General features: G+C 39.2%; 1 protein-coding gene across 2 annotated transcripts in view; it reads right to left on the reverse strand.

The window, feature by feature from the left end:
• Positions 1 to 256: 256 nt before the first annotated feature.
• Positions 257 to 15,273, reverse strand: part of CRYAA (crystallin alpha A) — a 78,770-nt gene continuing 63,753 nt past the window's right edge. For both annotated transcript variants that reach the window (XM_072614845.1, XM_072614844.1), the window contains exons 2-5: positions 8,395 to 8,469; positions 6,452 to 6,642; positions 4,789 to 4,911; positions 257 to 1,252 (exon numbers count right to left, since the gene is read on the reverse strand). In XM_072614845.1, the coding sequence (XP_072470946.1) occupies positions 1,043 to 1,252; positions 4,789 to 4,911; positions 6,452 to 6,640 (522 nt within the window). In that variant the 5' untranslated portion in view covers positions 6,641 to 6,642; positions 8,395 to 8,469 and the 3' untranslated portion in view covers positions 257 to 1,042. The remainder of the gene's footprint in view (positions 1,253 to 4,788; positions 4,912 to 6,451; positions 6,643 to 8,394; positions 8,470 to 15,273) is intronic.

The following is a 15,273-nucleotide window of genomic DNA, read 5'->3' on the forward strand; positions in this document are numbered from 1 at the left end:
GCATATACTCCATCTTGTCAACGTCACCCTCAAAATTCCATGTCCCAAATTGAATACAATACTTCAGATGTGGTCTGATCATTGTAGGACACAAAGAACAATCACTTTGATGAAGTAGGGAAGAATTCCAATTCTTTCTCCCCAAACCTCGACCTTTAATAATATTCACGTTTGAAACTTCTTTCTAACCAGGTCAACACAATCATCCTTTCCATTCCAAACCCCAAGAAAAGAAAGAAATTGACACAAAGCCATGTTTTGCTCATGTCACATTTACTTTATTGATGGCCAGTGGTGGTATTCTTACATTGTGGTGAACCTATGTTAGAAATTTTAAGATTTTGAGAAAGATCATCTGAGACATACAGCCCTGTGAGATCCCAGCGGGGATTTGAAGCCTTAATATTAGGATGTAACTCTCTCACAGAATCTCCAAAGCTGTGAAATACCTACTCCTTGCTGTCATATGAAGCATCACTAACAGAAACTAACACCCTAACTATGGGGATACACCTGTCTGAAAATCCAGCTGTGACCTTCACATATTAAATTGTATCATATGTGAGGAACCTTTGAATTACCTGGAGGTACTTTATTAAATGTATATTGTTCCCCACTCCCTCAAGTTCAACTTATCTTCACATTGATCAACTCAGTTGCTGATTCACCTTCATTTGGTTTTTTGGAGGTTAATACCAGGAACACTCTTAGTCACTTGAAGATGTTATTAAAAACAGCAAAGGACAATGGCCATTTCTGTAAATCAGCCAGGTGATGGGATTTGGGTTTTTAACACTTAAATTTTAGGTCATAACTAACATCACAGCTCTATAGGTTTTAGGCCTCAAGGCCCAATGTCTCAGACTCTCTCAGACCTTCATCCCATCTAAGAAAATGAAAATAACAAAAAAAGAGGGGAGAGAGCAGAGGAAAAAAAAAAAACAACCCTGACTTTTCTACATTTTCCCCTGGTATCTATGCAATGGCTTTGTGAGTAAAGACTGCAGATGGTAGCAGTCTATGTGACTCACATTGCCTCAGCTTAGGAAGAGGGAGCCAAGGTGGGCTTCTCCTCACGAGATACAGGGATGGATCGATCACTGTGGCTTGAATCCATGTTGGAGTGGATCTTGGGACCAGAGAAGGTCAGCATGCCATCAGCAGACAGGGAGCAGGAAATGGAGGCCTGATCCACGTTGGAAGGCAGGCGGTATCGACGATGGAATTCACGGGAAATATAGCCGTGGTCATCCTGGTGGTAAGCAAAGGTAGGAAAGAATGATTATTCAAAGGCAGAGAGCTATCCAGTGTCTCCTTCCTGCATTGGAATTCCATGCCTCAGAATTCTCGTTCTATAATGAATTTGGAAATCCTTCTGGCTATATGTAACTGGTACTTTGCATATGTGAGTAGGTATAAAACTCCCACAATTCTCTAATGTGCAGAAAATTCATACTTCCTAAACAAAAAGTTACTAGATAGTTTTGATGAGGGGATAAACATGATGAGCTTACAGGGTACTAAATCTTTCTTTAGACTTTATATCTTCCCATGAAAACAGTATCATCAAAAGAACTGGGAAACAACTACACCTCATTGAGGATTAAGGCTTCTTCTTAAGTCTTGTTGATTGAAATAAGTTGATTAAGCTGGGGTAGGTGATGCAGTGGATGGAACTCTGGGCCTGGAGTCAGGAAGAACTGATCTCAGACATTTATTAGTTGCAGGACCCTGGACAAATCACTGGACTTCTGTCTCAGTTTCCTTGACAGTAAAATAATAATTGCACCTACTTCTCAAGGTTGTTATGAGGATCAAAGGAGATGTACTTGCTAAAGCACTCACAAATGAGACAGACTATAGTAGGGCTAGAACGAACCTTAGGGGGAATGGAGTCTGTACATGCATACAGCCTTCCTCAGTTGGGAGCTGTTATTGTCAGCCTTGGGGCAGAAGTACAATGTAATTACATATATTCTTATCCATACAACCTGAAGGAAGTCTTTGAGGGGCAGTGGTGGAGCCTTTTAACTAAGTGGCCCCAGGAATGTTCCTGGACCCTGGATTCCTGCCCTTAGATATGAAAAGTGTAACCTTAGCCCCAGAGATGACAGTTGTGGAGAAGGGAACCTTGTGGCTAAGGAGTGGGAGTTCCTGAACCTCAACCTTTTGAAGGAGCAGCAAAAAAATCTTGAATTCTAGCCTCCTGAATAGTGGAGGGGATATTTCTTGGAAATTTTGAAATCCAGAATTCTAAAGAGAAGAGAGAGCTGTTGTATACTGCCAGCCATTTGAGCAGAAAAAAAAATTGTGTCCATGGACTTACAGCTGGAGAACCATCAAGGGACTGAGCCACAAAATGGAGGAGCAAAAGACTTAAACTTTGCCCTCTAGATCTGCCAAAAATTATCTGAAAAAATTCAGGGCCAATGGAAAAGAGGTTTCCTTTTTACCAAGTCCAAATTTGTTTGCCTTTCTGAGCTAAGGGGACGTTCCTACTATACTTAAAGTAGTACCATTAGTGCCCCAGAGTGAAAGTGGAACTCACTGGAGTGTTGGACAGAAGGGATTGCTTCATATTTATCAACCTCAAATACATTTCACTTCCAACCATGATTCAAACAAGAAGTGTCAAACTCATGAGAGCGTGACAATCTATAAAATTCCTGAGTGTCACCAGAATCAGATCCTAATGTAATTGGGAAATGTTTAACAAAATAAGTAAAACTATAATACAATGTAGATAATGTTAACTTGTGGTATTATAAGTCAACTTGCCACCTCCAGATACATATTTCTATCTGAGTTTGATACCACTGATCCAAACAACTGATAATGGTACTATGTTCCTGGGGACCTTTATGGATACCAGGGATAAGGGTGGAATTGGGGAAGATCATAGTCACTAAAAATGTGGAGAGAATTTCAATCGTTTATGGAATGCTGTGATATCTTAATGTGTTTTCTAAATTTTTATAGAGGTAAAAGACTCCCCTCTACACAACATTTGTCATTATATTAAGGGCTTGAAAGAGCCCTTAGAAAATAGCTTTACCCACAAATCTGGAGACCTAGAAACAAGATGTACTCCAAGATTTCTCAGAGAAATCTTTGAGAAGGAACAAAATGAATCAGACAGATAACTCTTTAGAAGTCCCCCAATATTGAATCCAGTTCAAGCAAGTTCAGAGCTCAGGGTTTGAGACCGTGGATTATATTAAGAGACTTAGTTTCTTTAAAAACCCTGAAGATGATTACCAGCTACACCTCTATTCCAAAACAAGAAACTTTGTAAAAATGGAAACTTTACAGTAGATTTCCTAGGCATTTTTCATATGGCCATTCTATGACCAGAATATTGATTCTTCCAATTAATCAATTTAATTCTTGAATTTAAATAATGCATCATTAAAAACAGTCCCAGTGTATTATTAAACATTTTTATACACATATATGGGGCAGCTGGATGGATAATGCAGTGAATAGAACACGAGATTTGGAATCTGGAGGATTCATCTTCATGAGTTCCAATCTGACCTTAGACACAGTATTTATGTGACCCTGGGCAAGTCACTTAACCTTGTTTGCCTCAGTTTCCTCATCTACACATATGATATATATAAAGTGTGCATATATATATGTATATGTGATATACATATATATATATGTTGAGCTAGAGAAACAAATGGCAAACTACTCCAGTATCTTTGCCAGAAGACTCCAAGTCAGACATGATTGAAACAACTCAACAATAACATACATATATGTGTGAATACATACACATGTATATGGTTAGGATTTATGTCAATAAAGTAACATGGGAACAAAAAGTCCCATCCACGGGAAAATTAGTTTGAAGTCTCTTGGATAGCTTAAAATTTTGTAGATCCAGCTATCTCTTTTTTTAAGCTAAAGCTATCAATTGCATAAGATAAAATGGAGAAATGTCTCATAGCTAGATGAAATTAAAGTGGCCCCAGGAATTAAAATAAATTAAAATGTCCCAGGAATACGGAGAGGTAGCAGAAATCAAATTTAAGGCAGCATGATTTTGCAGGTAGGAAAGCTGGGGTTTTTCATAAGTTCCTTCTGTTGAGAAGGACATTAAGACTTCTGCTAACATTCAATTGCATTTCAGTTCAACTCAATCAATATTTTGCATTTCAATTTTGCATATCACATGTGGAAAATTTCCCAAACTAAGACTCTTTCATTTGTTCTTCTCACTTAGCTAGTCATCCTGCCACGTGAAAAGTCAGGTGTTCTGTATCTGCTTTAGATAACATACTTGTTTTAGTTTCTCTTGAATCAAAACAGCTTGATTGTGATGGACCAAGATATGGCTGACCAATGCTGTGGTACTCCTGTGTAAGCTTAAATTATGAATAGGTTGTGATTTGCTTTCAGGTAGAAGGAGTTCCCACATGAAGAAATCACAGTATTTTCCTGGCATTCAAATAGGCTGATGGAGCAACTAAGAAATAAAACTGGACCGTTTTTGCAAAGCAAAATTATCAGTTGAGGCATATTTGAAATCCTTGTAGGTTGGTGTTCTGTCAGACTATCCTGCTGATAACCACTTCTGTTGCTTTATCTTTTAAGAGGTTATTGAGGATGCATTGTGACCCTCAGAAGAAAGTGGTTTAATTTAAATAATTCATTCACTATCCTATTTCTCTCTGGCTCAACTCTTCCTCTTTCTCAGTCCGACTAAAGGATTTCAAAAAGATAATGAGATAAACCACAAATGGTTTGCTGATGATGGATGCTAATGTCATTTTGTCTTACCTGTCTTTCACTGTGCTTCCCATGAATTTCCACAAAGTCATCCAACACCTTCACAGTCAAGTCTTCAGGAGAGAAGTGTTTTACATCCAGGAAGATAACAAACTTGTCTCGGTCAGATCTCACCTGAAATCAAAATGTCACATGCAGATTTACCAACCACCTGGCACAGCCTGTGGGCGGACAAGGAAACAATTCTCTTCCATGTTCCCTGAGATGGACTGTAGAAAGCTAAAGGAATTAGAATAGATCTGTGGCTCCTTCCATTTTTAAGATAGGGAATGTAGAGTAAGACTCTAAAAGCAAAATGAGGTGGGTTATTATTTGGTAAATCTGGTCTCCACAGACAAACTCAGTCTTTAAATTCCAAAAAGAATTTCTGTTTTCTCAATAACAAGTTTTTAATTTGTTTGTTTATCTTGCCTAAGTGTTTGAGATAATTGTCTCCACTCTGCAGTTCACTTTGCATATTTAGACAGTGCTACCATATATTGTCAAGAGTGTTAAATAACTGTATCCCTGATTCATTTTAACACTCTTATGAAACTTTCACTTTCAAGCGATGGGTGAATCTAATTATTGTTGTGGCATATTTTCACATAACCCATCTTTCCTTTGAGCATTTGGGTATTACTTTTTAAGCACTTATAGTAACAGAATCTTTGTGCATAATGGATCACCCATTTAGAGATTACACTCCAGAAGACCTGAGTGCAAATCATACTTTTGACACTGACTAGCTGAGTGACCATGGACAGATCATTTACCCTCTCTGAACATCATTTTTCTCATTTACAAAAGGAAGATAGTGATCTTTGGAGTACTTACCTCACAGGATTTTTGTGAGGATCAAATGAAATATAACATATCAGCACCTCACCAGCTTTCAAATGCTCTATAAGTATCAGTTATTATTATATATTTTACTTAACCAGCCCTTTTGTCAGTTTCCTAGATTTTCATGGGTTACTTTGGTGCATTTTTTTTAGAGCAGGCACTGGGAAATTCCACTAACCCAAGAGGGAAGAGATTCTAACCTTTCTGCAGATTTGCTGGAGAGGAAACCCTAGATCGACTGACTTACAGGGTACAAGGAAGCGCCCACCCCCAGCCTGGCTTTCACAGCCCAGAGCAGACAGTTGGGGAAGCAGCTGAACACAAACAACTTGCCTTGGTAGGGTTGTTCTTGGGGTTTCCAGCATGTGGTTTGTGCATTTCAAACCACACATGGGTCATGAGCTGATGGGAGGAAAAGAGAACGGTCGTGCTCAGTTTGGATTTATCTCCAGCTCCCCCCTTCCCAGGGACTTGGAGTAGACTATAGTACAGTTCTGCTGCTGCACTGTTTCTCCATTGGAGGTGCAATCATGCAGCTAGAGTTAACGAATGGTAAGTGCCAAGCACCAGTTCTGTTTTTGCTTGACCAAGTGGAGACATCTATGAATCTGAGAATTCAAAGGGAGATTGGGGAGAGGGGAATAAGGCTGGTCAGTGAACCTCATGCACCTGCTATGTGCAACAGAGCCCCCAACAGAGAGTGTAAGCTGCTGGAGCAGACAAATAGTCAAACCACAGTTTCCTCCTTCAAAAGGTCTCTGGGTCATCATCACCTCTTCCTATCTATAAGAAAACCGACAAAGGAAAAGGGGAATAGACAAATTCTTACCTCAGAAATGCCAGATTCCAACACAGTTCGGAAGAGTGACTGGCGGTAATAAGGGCTGATGGTGGAGGACAGGAAAGGCAGGAGGTCATATTCAAAAAGGCCTTCTCCAAAAAACTGGTCAAACAAACGGCTTGGATATAAGGATCCAAGAGCACGTTTGAACCAGGGGTGCTGGATAGTTATGTCCATGTCTGCTGGCAAAAAAAGGTGGAGAGTCAAGAAGACAATGCAAGCACTTTAGGGAGAATGCTCTTGTTCCCTGGGCTGCATGGCACCGAGCTGCAAAACTCCCCTATATATACCCCTTGGACTGAATGAAGGCATTAAGTGGGATTTTTTCTGGAAAGACATGAGCTCATAGTGAAGGCATTCCAGTCAGCAAAAATGCACAGGAAAACCTGAGAGTGACAATCTGGGCAGAATTCAGGTTGCCCTGATTGGTGGCTGCTTTCTATTTTCTTGGTTTGCCTCTTTCTAGCCCTAGCAGGGTTATTATCAATCAGTTTTAGTCACAAGTCATTTTCTTGCTTTCTCTTCAGTTTGTTTGTTTGTTTGTTTTTTAGGAAATTCACCTGAGAGAAATTACTACTTGAGTATCTTTTCATGTATCTTAGTCATGTTTGGGTGGGTGGGGGTAACATTTTTACTGCATGCTCATGAGATCTCATTGATATTTACAAATTCTTCATAGAATCATATGATGGAAGGGACCTCAAGAAATAACTTCATCCATCTAACTCTAGTTCTGTTAAGGATACCACCACTGTCTCAGTCATTCAGGTGTCTAACCTTGAAGTTTTCCTCGACTTTTCCTTCTCTTTCACACCATCACCGCTATACTCAGTCACCAAAACTTAACAATTCCATCTTCACAAAATCTCTTATATCCATTCCCTTTCTGTCAAAGCCACTAACATGGAGGTCAGTACATTATCAGTTCTCTCCGAGAAAATATTAGCATTTTAATATTCTCCGTGCCTCCAGTCTCTGCCCTCTCCAATACCTTCTTCACTCAAGCTACTGGCCTGACCATATCACTTCCCCAATCAAAAATCTTCATTGACTTCCTTTTATTTCTAGAATAAAATGCTAACTTCTTAGCCGGCCAATTACAGTGATCCCTGCTCCACCTTCCCCATTGGACTTGAATTTACTTTTATTTCATATTATTCCTTTCTAAGAACTTCACACTGCAGGCAAACTAGGCTGCTAGGAAGTCTCTAAACTCAACATTCAACCTCCTACCTACACAATATACCCCCAGCAACTGAAATTTGCTCTCTCCTTAGCTTCACCTCTCAGAATTCTTCATTTCTTTCCAGGCTTAGCACAGGTGTCAGCTCTTCTGTGCAGCCTTCCATAATTCCCACCTGCTGCCCCAGGTAATTCTGCTTTCTCCCTGTGCTTCTGTAGGAGATCTTGGCTTTGAATCATTCACTTTCATGGGCATTTACTCAAACCTTAATGGGTGTCCATAGGTGCTAGGGATACAAAGAAGGGGAGAAAGTTAAAAACCTATTGCAGGGAAACAACTTATCTACGGAAAAGTAAATATAAACTACATAAAAAGAATACAAAGTTATTGATAGAGTTAGAAACTAGGACAATCAAGAAAACCTTATGGGAGGTAACTTTTGAACTGGATCTTCCAGGAAGCTTCCGGGGGTTCCAAGAGGCAAAGGAAGAGCACTGGAGGCAGGGGGAATGCTTTGTTCAAAGTTATAAAGAAGGAGGTGGAAGGAGAAACACAAGGAGGTCAGTCTGGCTGGAACACAGACTGTTAGTGAGAGTGCTAAGTGATCTGTCTGGAAAGATAAATTGTAACTAGATGATGAAGGACCCTAAATGACAAATTGTCTGCTAGAAGCAATGGGGAGTCATCGAAGCATTTCCTCCAGATGCAAAGACTCTCACTTCCAAATCTCCTTGGCTCGTGCACTCACCCAGAGGAATCCAGAGAATTTCAATATCCAGCTCATTTTGTTTTCCAAGAATGGTCCTCAGCTAACCTGTAAGCACTGAAATAAAGAACATCAAGCATTACAGATGTTTTGTTTGCATAGAGGAAAAAATGTAAGGATATCTATCTATCTAAATATAGATATAGATATGGATATATGTATGTGTGTATGCATATATATACACATACATGTGTGTGTATATACATATATATGTGTATATACACACACACACATATATTTATGCCTGAACCCATAAACAATCAGGAAGATTCTTCTCTCTTCCCACAAGAACCTACTTAATTCTCCTCCTAACTTACAGTAATATGCGGCTTGTCTTCACTGGACGGTCAACCTTTACCTAATACTACCCCAGCATAGTTCATATGACTCACAGTACCAATAAAGGCCAAGGTCCAGGTTAGCATCTTCTCCAGCGTGATTCCCTACCTTGCTGTCCTTTGTTTCTTTCTCTTTTTTTAAAATTTTTTTATTTTACTTTTAATGTATGGAATAAAACAAGCATTTCCATAACCTAATAAAATAAAAAAGATGATTGCACATGAAACTGCAGACCTCCTATGCACAACTTGCTACTCCTTCCAAATGTCATGTAAATTTCTTTTTTTTCCCTTTTTCCCCTCCTCTCCTCTGAACTATGGCTACCATTAGATACAAATGTAGTATGTGTGTGTGTGTGTGTGTGTGTGTGTGTGTGTGTGTGTAAAATTGTACTACACATGCTTCTATTTGTCAGTTCTTTCTCTGAATGCAGATAGTGTCTTCCTCCATATAATTTATTTCCTCAAAGTTGTTCTTAAAACAATATTGCTGTTACTGTATACAACAATCTCTTGATTGTGCTCATTTCAGTCTTCATTATTTCATGTAGATCTATCCATGTTTTTCTAAGATTATTGAGCACATCATTCCTTAGAACACAGTCATATTCTATCACAATCACATACCACATCTTTATCAGCAAGTCCCTAATTGATAGGCATCCCCGCAATTTCCAGTTCTGTGCCACCACAAAGAGGGCTGCTATAAATACTCTTGAACATGTAGACTCTTTTCCTTTTTCTCTAATCATCCTTGGAAATAGACCTAGAAGTGATATTGCTTGGTCAAAGGGCATAGATAGTTTAATAACTCTTTGGGTATAATTCCAAATTGCTCTCCAGAATGGTTGGATCGGTTCACAATTCTGCCAACACTGAATTAATGTCCCATTTGTTGCTTTCCCTTTCTATCATTTTAGCCAATCTGATAGTTATAAAATATCTCAGGTCTGTTTTAATTTGCATTTCTCTAATCAATAATGATTTAGACTGCAGGAGTGGGGAACCTGTGACCGCGAGGCCACATGTGGCCTTCTAGGTCCCCAAGTGCGGCCCTTTGACTAAATCTAAACTTCACAGAACAAATTCCCTTAATAAAAGAATTTGTTCTGTAAAACTTGGATTCAGTCAAAGGACCACACTCAAGGACCTAGAAGGTCACATGTAGCCTCGAGGCCACAGGTTCCCCACCCCTGATTTAGAATATATTTTCATATGACTATAAATTGTTTCAATTTATCTAAAAACTGCCTGTTCATAACCTTTTACCATTTATCAATTGAGAAATTACTCATATTCTTACATATTTGACAAAGTTCTTTATTTATTTGAGATATGAGACCTTTATCTAAGAAACTATAAAATTCTGCCCCCCTCCCCCTCCCCAGTACTTTTCTGCTTTCCCTCTGTTTTATTTGTACAAAAATTTCTCTAACTTCTTCTCTGGTCTTTGGTCCTGTGATTTCTTGTCCTATTAGACTTTCCAACCCTTTAGTGCCCTATTACTGGTTTTGTCATTAGTCAATAAATAGTTATTAAGCACCTACTATGTTCTAGATACTGTACGAAATGCTGGAAATACAAAGAAAAGCAAAAGATAGGGACAACACATAAACAAACATGTACAAAGTAGCTACATACCAGATACGTAGGAAATAATTCACAGAAAGAAGGCAATGGAATTAAGAAAGATGGAGAGAGGTTTCCTATAGTAGGTGGATTTTTACTGGGACTTGACTGGAAACCCAGGAAGTCAGGAGATAGACATAAGGAGGGAGATCATTCCAAGCATGGGGGATAGACAGGGAAAATATCTAGAGTCAGGAGATGGGAACGCCAAGGAGGACTGTGTCAACAGATCAAACAGTATATGGTGACAATAGAAGGAATGTAGGGTAGAAAAAGCTGGAAAGGTATCTTTGTGTGGGGAGAGGTATGAAGGAATTTTATATTTGATTCTGAAGGTAATAGGATAGTATCTATTGAATAGGAGAATGACATGGTGAGAACTGTGCCTTAGAAAAATCATTTTGGTAACTAAAAGGAGGAAGGACTGGAGTGGGGAGAGACTTGAGGCAGGCAGACTCACCAGAAGGTGATTGCAATAGTCTCAGTATGAGGTGATGAGGGCCTGTACCAAGGTAGTGGCAGTATCAGAGAAGATAATCTGAGAGATGTTGCAAAGGCAAAATCAATAGACCTTGGAAACAGATTGGATATTGGGGTGAGGGGGTGAGAGATAATGAGGAGGTGAAGATGATACCTAGGTATGAGCCTAGGAGACTGGGAGGATGGTGGTATACTTGTGAGTAATAGGGAAATTTGAAGCAGGGAAGCATTCAGGAGAAAAGATAATGAGTTACTGAGTTTAAGATGTCTAGAGGAAGAGACAGAGTCAAAATAGTGTGATAGTAGGAAGCAGTCCAGGCAAGTACCCCTTCATAACACTTCCAAATAGGCCCAGAAAATACATGTAACAGAGTCATTTGTCCAGCCTAGCTTATCATCAGGAAACAGACAGGGAGGCTTGTGGACCTGGGAGTCAGTTCAGGAGCATTCCAAGCCCTTTCTTTGGTGCCCAGGAAAAGGTTGTGTACCAAGAGACAGAGGATGATCTCAGACCCCTACTGGATCTGGGATATCCCCAGACTCACACAGAGGCACTCTGATGGCCACAGATGCCACCTGGCAGGTTTATTTCCCAGTCCCCAGTTTGGGGTCATAGATCCAGAGCATTCTGAGAACATACCAAACTAGGCAGTGTAGCTAAATAGGAGAAAGTTCATAATCAAGCAGCAGCAGTGTGGCTCAGGTCAAAGTTCATGATCAAGCAGCAGCAGGGTGGCTCAGATCTGAAGCCAAGAACCAGGTTTCACTTCTAGCATTTGGCTCAGTCTGTAGAGGAAAAATTAGGGAAAGAATCCCAGACCAAAGAGGACACTAAAATTCTGTCACTCTGAAGTAATAGAATTTTCCAGCTGGCTGGTCCGGGCTGATTTCAACATCATTCTACTGTAACTCACACCAAAACTTAGATCAACTCAGGCCAGGGAGCAACAGACTTTACCCTGAATCAGACCACACTAAATCAGATCACTGAAAGCTTGCAAGTCCTCAGTCTATTCTGAGACCCTGGAATTACACAACACTCAATACTCCCACAAAGCCACAACAGGACTAGCCCAGACCTTCCTTCCAGAAGTGCCACAGAAGCCAGCCATAACATCAAGTCCAAAGTAAAAAAAGTAGGCTGGAAGAATGGGCAAATTTTTTTAAAATAACGCATGAACGATTATGGTGGCAGGGAAGCCTAAGACACAAACTGCAAAAAAGAATACCTACACAAAACATCTACAAGTAATGTGTCATAAGAAAACACCATTTTGGGCATAAACTCAACTGCAGTTCTTGGAAGAAATGATATAAAAGGTTTTGAGGGTTTTTTTAAGAGTTTAAAATGCTTTAACAAGTGAAATGAGAGGACTTGAGGGAAAAAAATAGAAGAGAAATGAGAGTTATGAAAGAAAAAAATTGGAAAGGAAATTGACAGCGTGGCTCAAAAGTGACAAAATCTTGCCAAGCAACAAGCTCCCTGAAAATTACAATGGAGCAAATAGAAGTCAACGATTCCATGAGACATCAAAAAATACTATAACAGGTACAGAACCAAGATGGTGGAATGAATTGAGCATTTATTTCGAGCTCTCCCAAACCAACCCTCTAAAAAATTTTCTAAAAATGTGTTAAATCAAATTCTAAATGGGATAAGTTAAAAAAAAAAAAAGTCACAGTGACTCATTTTTCCAGCCCAGGACAGTTTAAGAGGGATAGAAAGAGAGATCTGTGGATGCTTGAGAGTGGCCTGGCCAGGATAGTGGAAGCAGCAGCATCTGTTGTGGGTCCTGGAGGTAGTGGCAACAGCAGCAGTGGCAGTGGTGGTGGCACCAGAGTCTGAAGCAAAGATTCCCATGGTTACCTATATTATTCAAAATTGTGCTAGAAATGCTGGTGACAGCAATAAGAAAAAGAAATCGAAGGAATAAGCATGATCAAAGGAGAAATAAAAGTATCACTTTTTGAAGATATGATGGTTCACTTAGAAAACTCCAAACTAAACAAAAAAAATCTAATCAAATCAATTAATAACTTTAGAAAAGTTGCAGTATGTAAAATCAAGTCTGTATATAGGTGTATATATATATATGCATATATACATTTATATTTTCATATATTACCAACAAAACCCAGCAAGAAGAGATAGAAAGAGAAATTCCATTTAAAATATACAGATAATACAAAATATTTGGGAATCTACCTGCCAGGACCCACACAAGAACTATGTGAACACAGTTCCAAACCCTCTTCACACAAATAAAGACAGATCTAAGTAATTGAAGAGATGGGTAGGCTGAGCCAATATAACAAAAATGGCAAAACTACCTAAATTCATTTACTTATTCAGTGCTGTGCCCATCAAACTAACAAATAATTACTGTCTAGACTAGAGTCAGAAAAAATAATAACAAAACTCATCTGGAGAAAGAAAAGGTCAAGCAAAGCAAGGGAATCAATGGGGAAAACATGTAAAGGAAAAGGCCTAGCAGTACCAGATCTCCAACCATGTTATAAAGCTGATATAAGCAAATTAGTGGAGCATGGAAGAAATTGTCTGTCATATCTATCCATAGGGGGAGAGTTCATGACCAAACAAGAGACTGAGATGTTCATGGGAGATGAAATGTGTAATTTTGGTTGCATAAAGTTAAATTGTTTTTATATAAACAAAACCAAAGCAGCTAAAATTAGAAAAGCAGGAAACTGGGGGGAAAAATCTTTGCAGCAAATTTCTTTGATAAACATCTCATTTTTTAAATATATAGGAAATGGAATCAAATTTACCCAATTGAAAATAGTCAAAAGATATGAATAGTTTTCAGAAGAAATCAAAGCTATGAATAGCCATAGAAAACAAGGCGCTAAACCTCTAATTAGAGAAATGCAAATGAAAACAAGTCTGAGATACCACCTCATATCTATCAGATTGTTTAAGATGACAAAAACAATGAAAACGACAAATACTGGAGTGAATGTGGAAAAATAGGTACACTGCTGTACTAATATACTAGTGGTGGATCTATAAACTAGTCTAACCATTTTGGAAAGCAATTTGGAACTATGCCCCAAACACTAATAAATTGTATATATACTTCTGCCCAGCAATACCACCACTAAGTCTAAACTCTAAAGAATTCAAAGAAAGAGGAAAAATATTTATAGCAGATTGTTTTGTGGGTGGCAAAGAGCTGGAAGCAGAGGAGATGCCAATCAAATAGGGAATGGCTGAACAAGTTACTGTACATAAATGTGGGGGACACTGAAAGAAATGGTGAAAGAGATGATTTCAGAAAACCTGGGTGAAGTGAGAAGAGTACCAGCCTGGCATTAGGAAGAACTGAGTTCAAATCCAGCCTCAGACACTAGCTAAGTGACCCTAGGCAAGTCACTTACTGTTACTATTACAGCTGCTGCTGCTGCTGCTACTATTACTACTGCTGCTGCTATTACTACTACTACTACCATTACTACTACTACTACTACTACTACTACTACTACTACTACTACTACTACTACTACTACTACTACAAAGTAGATAAAAAAAAACAATATAAAGTGATAAACAGCAAGAAAAGCACCAGGAACTCTAGGGTCATATCATAGATTACAACCCTTCCAATATAGTTAACAGTTCTCATCATGGGTCAGCATCATCTTTAGTAAGGTAGCTAAGAGGTTAGTATCATCTTGTCTTCAGCCTTTCCTAGTGCCAGAGCTGATCATGAGAATTTCCCTATAATCTTTATCATCACTATTCAGGGAATTTACCTTCTGCAGGAGCTCCATGAGGAAAAGGTTGGGAAATACCAAATCTTTACCCCGTTAGAAACCTCTGTTGAAGGATGTCTCCCTTCTTCCATGAAGCCTGGACAGGGATACAGAGACAGTTTTATCTCTCCCTTGTCTTTAGACAACAATTCCATTACTTAGTCCCCCAAAGCCTTCTTGAGAAGAAGTTGTTCACTGATCACTGGGTGACATACTGGCAGGAATATGGCAGAGCCCTATTAGTTTCAAATTAGAATGAACAAAGGGTTACAATAGACCTGCCCATCCTGGTGCCTTAGCTACTGTTTTTCCTTCTGAGGTCCAGATACTGCCCCTTTTGCCAGGTCTGAGCACTACCACTGCAAACCTCTTTAGAGCCTGAATAGTATCTCCTTCTAGACCAAACATTGCCTTTTATTCCAGGACCCAAGCACCAGTGAAAATGCCCAGAGACAAAAGATGGATATTTGTGGAACAGGAAAAAGGTCAGTGTCTCAAGATCAAAGAGTATGTACAAGATGGGAATATTTGGGGAAGGGGAGGGGAGTGGAGAGTAAAACATGAAGACCTTTGAACATCAAGCAGAGGATTTGTATTTGATCCTGGAGGTGAGAAGGAGTCACTGGAGTATATTGAGTAA

The sequence above is a fragment of the Notamacropus eugenii genome, chromosome 5, assembly GCF_028372415.1.
Source record: "Notamacropus eugenii isolate mMacEug1 chromosome 5, mMacEug1.pri_v2, whole genome shotgun sequence".
Lineage (NCBI taxonomy): Eukaryota > Metazoa > Chordata > Mammalia > Diprotodontia > Macropodidae > Notamacropus > Notamacropus eugenii.